Source organism: Orycteropus afer, unplaced genomic scaffold (assembly GCF_000298275.1).
Source record: "Orycteropus afer afer isolate SDZICR_OR568_19922 unplaced genomic scaffold, OryAfe1.0 scaffold00772, whole genome shotgun sequence".
Lineage (NCBI taxonomy): Eukaryota > Metazoa > Chordata > Mammalia > Tubulidentata > Orycteropodidae > Orycteropus > Orycteropus afer.
In genome coordinates this window covers 774,823-779,896 of record NW_006922359.1, presented here as the reverse complement: position 1 = coordinate 779,896, position 5,074 = coordinate 774,823, and the positions used below count along the sequence as shown (strand labels likewise).

The window sequence follows — 5,074 nt, the reverse complement described above, 5'->3', positions numbered from 1 at the left end:
AACAGGTGATTAAAAAAAAAAAAAAAAAAAAAACCCGGAAATACAGGTGGGAAGGGACTGACTTTGGTTGGTGGCCTTGCTCCCCGGCGGGCGGACGGCCCCGCGCTCTGGCAGCCGTGGACATGTCTCCACGGCACGATTCCCTTTTGCACAAGCGAACACTTACAGAGAGCGGCTCTCGGTTAAAGGCTCGTGGGGAAGGGGGTGTCTGTTCAAGGCAAAGTCAGTGCCGGCGAGGGGTGGGCGGCACCCGGTGCCTCCAGCTCGAGGGCCTGCCCTGGGCTCCGTGTGGTGTGGCGGAGAGGGAGGGACTCCCACAGGCAGGCTGACCTGGTGTCCCAGTCTCATGGACAGAAGACTGTTGCAGCAGTGGCAACAGTGTCGTGTGCACACGGCGCAGACGTTTGGCGAGAAGGCCATAGCCTAGGGTCCAGCAGCGCGTGCTCATGAGAGGCGCGTGCTGCACAGCGTCCGCGTGTCCAGCAGCGATAAGGCAGACAGGCTCTGTGGCCCTCGCTGCCCTCAGGCCTACCCAGGCAAAGCATGCAGGAGGGCCAGGCCCGGAGACGCCCCGCTGCTGCCGTGCCACCCTGCTGCCGCCGCCCCTAACACTATAAGAGTCGACGTTTTGCCAGAAAATCAAAGTCAGAAGTCACCTAGGTGCTCTCAGAAAAGATTTTCCTCAAATATTGACAATAGATCACTCTGGAAGTTCATGTCAATGGTAGCTGCCATCTGCGAGAGAGGAGGGAAGGAGTGAAACACAGGGTCCTTTTTCTTGAAGCTACTCCAAGACCGCCCCCTCCCACAGCACCGGTCCCCTAAACTGCATTAGGACCACCTCAAGAGGAGCTGCTTGGGCCACCTGAGGCCCCACCGGCAGGCAAGTTGCAAGCACACAGGTAACGCGTGCAGGGCTGGGTACCACCAGCAGGGATATCTGCTCACCTGCCTCTCTATCTGGGGCCCGAGGTCCTCGCCCAAGACCCCCTACTCACCGCTTCCCGGCGCCTCCGCTCCTGCTCACGCTTTCGGGCCAGCTCCCGTTGCTGGTCCAGCATGGACTGGGGCTGGGAGCTCTGGGCCTGAGGGGCGGTGGCGGCCACAGCGGCTGCCTGCTGCTGCTGCTGCTGCTCTTGCCGCTGCTGCTGCTGCTGCTCCTGGCGCCGGCGCGCCTCCTCATGGGCACGTCGGGCCTGCTCCAGTGCATCCTCGTCCTCGCGACTCCTGAGACAGGAAGTTGTGGGTCTGGTCAGATCGTCTAGCCTGCATCTCTGTGCTCTGCACCCAGGTGCTTGATGACGCTGCAGTCCTACGTCCCATGCCCCCATGTCCCTATGCTCCGTGCCCCACGACAGGTGCCCCCTGCCCCAATGCCCCCACATCCTGCTTCCACCTCATGCGCTCCTGCCGCAGGCGCTCCTTCTCCTTCTCCGCATGTTCTGCCTGGGCCTTCAGGGCCTTCTCACGCTCCTCCTTCTCCCGTGCAGCACGGCGGAACTGCTCAAAGCTGTCGCTTGAAGACTTGGCCGTGGAGGATGGGGTGGTTGGATGCTTCTGAACCAGGCTGGCCCAGGAACCCATGTTCTTAATTTTCAGGTCCTGTTGGCAGATGGGGTGCTCCAGTCACTCCCACTGGGTGGCCCGTAAAGCAGAGGGCCCTCCTTGTGTGGGGCTCAGGGTACATTTACGGTCCCTAGCCCTACCTTTTTGGGAGCGACTGGTGTCTTAGGCTCTTGTTTCTGCTTGTCCTTGTCAGAAGCCCCTGGTGGGGGTGCGTTCTGCTCAGGGGGCCGGGCCACAGGCCTCCCAGGGTCCACAGGCTTCAGCTCTGGCCCTGGAACACAGGGAGCCCATGGGCTGGGTACCTTCCCCAGGGGTAGGACAGAGCAGGAGGCTGAGGTTGGGGGGACAATACTCACGCTGGGGCAGGTGGCCTGGTGCCTTGATGCTCTCTGGGTGCTTGGGAGGTTCTGGCCGCAGCGCGGGGCTGAAGGGCTCGCTGCGGACAATAGGCGAGTGCATCTTCTCCTCCTTCACCACCACCAGGGGTTGGGGCTGGACCACAGTGCCGGCACGCAGCTCCTGGAGAGCGCAGGCCAGTGGTGAGACAGGCAAACAGCCCTGGCCCATGGGCAGCCCCCAGTGTGGTGGCCCCATCTCGCCTGTTACCTGCTTCTTAGGCTGCACGGTCTGCTGGGGCGGAGACTGGTGGGTCAGGCTCGGGAACGGTGGCATCTGGGGGGAATGTATCATAAGCGGGGAGGGGGCTTCGCGGAGGTGACCTAGGAAAGGGCACAGGGAGCGAGTCAGCACGGTGGGTGACGAAGCCCCAGGAGAGAACTGGAACCAGCTGGTCCCGGCCTAGGCTTCAGGGGTCCTGGACCAAGAGGGACACGTTACGCCCCTTCCAGGAGGGAGCACCACTCAGATGGCCTAGCGCCTCAGGCCCTGGTCTACAGTGGAGCCTAAGCACTGGTTTGAAAGCTTTTGGAATGTTACTATGGCGAGTTAAACACCAGCAGTGTGAATAAATCCACCAGGGGCTGTGGGGCCACTGGTGAGGAAGCCTCCACTTTTCGTCCCCATCCCTGATCTGCCAGCTGCCTGGGAGTGGGTCTGAAACATTTCTGCCTCTGCCAGATCAGCAGAGTGAGTTCCAGCGAGCTCATGGCTCTTTTCGGAAGTAGATCCACTTGCCTGTCCAACTGCACTCCCAGTGCACCTAACAGGCCAGCAGGGCCAGGCTGCCCCAGGGGTGGTCATGGTGCACAGAACGAGGAAGAATTCATGCCTAACACCTCAGCTCCCTGACGAGGAGCCCTGGCCACAATGACCCAGACACGTTTCTTGGCAGCCTGCCACCTGTGGTTCTGCTGCCACACGGAGCTGCTGAATGTGGACTCTGTGTGGTGGCCCCTCTGGTGACCGTCCTCACCTCAAGGCCTGGTCCCTAGCCAGTACACCAGGAAAAATGTCCCGAATCCTCTATAGGCTGGCACAGAGCACAAATCCAGGGTGGCTGCACCTTGTCTATGTCTCCCTCTAGAGCAAGGGCCTTCCCGATTCCAGAGGCCCAGGACCTGCTCGCACTGACCCGGCACAGAGGCCCTTACCCTGTTCACAGTCCTGGTGCCGGTCACCCCCTCCTCTAGCCCGTCAGTACCACACTGTACACTGCCACTCGAGTCAGTGCTGGCCCACCAGACTTTCAGGTCTGAAGTCTGCAGGACAAGCCTGTCTGCTGTTCCCTCCTCACCAGCAATCAGAGATGAGACCAGCAGCTCAGCGGTAGCCCCACAAATCCAAGTACCCAGGCCTTGAACCTTCTTGGGCCTCAAACACTGGCCTTTGGCCCCAGCCCCTGGCTGGGCTGCACCCCCATAACTGCAGGACCAAGGACTCTGAGGAGGGCAGGACCAGAAGTGCAACCCAGCACTAATGATGTTTCCCAAGGAGCCTTCTTTGCCCTCGGGTCCCAGGGACACCTGGTCTCACTCGATGGTGGGGATGAGGCTCTGCACAGCTGTGTCAACCAACGCCAGATGCCTCCCAAGGGGGACATACAGCTGTTCTCGGCTCTCGTCTGTAGCAGGCCGCTGGGCACTGGCTGCTTCCACTGGGTCAGGAGCCTTCACAGTCCTACCCCATTGCTAGCTGATGTGTAGGCAGCACACACCGGTGTCCCCAAAAGACAGGCTGCACAGACCACCCTGCTGTGGCTGAGAACTTCAGCCTGAGCCCTGGCCATCACTACTACATCATGAGGCTGGAACATTCCAGTTAGAAAACGAGCACCCAAAGGACAAAAGGCTGATGGCCTGCCCAGCAGGACCCCCAGCTTCATGCTCTGTTCTCCCAACAGGAGAGCAGCTTTGCCCTCGCTATCTGAAGGCAAAGCCTGCTGCTCCCAAGCAGGCACCATGCCCAGGTCAGCCCACCTCTGCCTAGACCTCACGCCCACTGTTTGCCGAACTAGCTCCTGCTGGTCTGCTGGCTGCCTCCTCCAGGGATCCTATCCTGATGCCCAGAGGTGAGCCAGGCGCTATCACAGCCCCTATCTCAGCAGAGTCCCACCAGTTACAGAGCTGCAACCAAGAGCTCCATGAAAAGGATCGTCAGAGTCTGGCACACACTGGACCCGTGGTCAAAGGCCAAGTGGACACAGACACGGGCTGGTACCCTACAAGAACACTGACACCCATCTTTCATCTCCCAAGGCCCCCTGGCTGAGCTCTGGGCACCCCCAGCATGCAGTTAGCCTGAAGTTCTAGCGTCTTGGGGCTCTCACCTCCCCCTCCAGAGCAGGGCCACTTACCTGTGGCGTAGGGGTCCGACTTGTGGTGCCGAGGCGAGGGGTGGTGCTGGATGACCTGCTGCGGTTTGGCGGGAGGCGGTGGGGGTGGCTGTTGGCCTGGGGCTGGGTGGGGGGGCTGCTGGCCGGGGGGGGGCGGGGGCTGCTGGATATGGGCGGGGAATTGTAGGTGCACAGGCCGTGGGGGTGGTGGGTGCTGCTGCGGCTGAGGGGAGCTGGTCCTGGCCTAGGCTTCAGGGGTCCTGGACCAAGAGGGACACGTTACGCCCCTTCCAGGAGGGAGCACCACTCAGATGGCCTAGCGCCTCAGGCCCTGGTCTACAGTGGAGCCTAAGCACTGGTTTGAAAGCTTTTGGAATGTTACTATGGCGAGTTAAACACCAGCAGTGTGAATAAATCCACCAGGGGCTGTGGGGCCACTGGTGAGGAAGCCTCCACTTTTCGTCCCCATCCCTGATCTGCCAGCTGCCTGGGAGTGGGTCTGAAACATTTCTGCCTCTGCCAGATCAGCAGAGTGAGTTCCAGCGAGCTCATGGCTCTTTTCGGAAGTAGATCCACTTGCCTGTCCAACTGCACTCCCAGTGCACCTAACAGGCCAGCAGGGCCAGGCTGCCCCAGGGGTGGTCATGGTGCACAGAACGAGGAAGAATTCATGCCTAACACCTCAGCTCCCTGACGAGGAGCCCTGGCCACAATGACCCAGACACGTTTCTTGGCAGCCTGCCACCTGTGGTTCTGCTGCCACACGGAGCTGCTGAA

The 5,074-nt window shown here is 60.8% G+C and overlaps 1 protein-coding gene across 1 annotated transcript in view; it reads right to left on the bottom strand.

Moving 5' to 3' along the window:
- Window positions 1-666: 666 nt before the first annotated feature.
- The window catches only part of BRD4 (bromodomain containing 4), a 32,271-nt gene continuing 27,863 nt past the window's right edge, over window positions 667-5,074 (bottom strand). The window contains exons 14-20 of the mRNA XM_007957680.2: window positions 4,319-4,520; window positions 2,173-2,285; window positions 1,923-2,085; window positions 1,707-1,837; window positions 1,397-1,602; window positions 999-1,227; window positions 667-735 (exon numbers count right to left, since the gene is read on the bottom strand). Of these exons, the coding sequence (XP_007955871.1) occupies window positions 667-735; window positions 999-1,227; window positions 1,397-1,602; window positions 1,707-1,837; window positions 1,923-2,085; window positions 2,173-2,285; window positions 4,319-4,520 (1,113 nt within the window). The remainder of the gene's footprint in view (window positions 736-998; window positions 1,228-1,396; window positions 1,603-1,706; window positions 1,838-1,922; window positions 2,086-2,172; window positions 2,286-4,318; window positions 4,521-5,074) is intronic.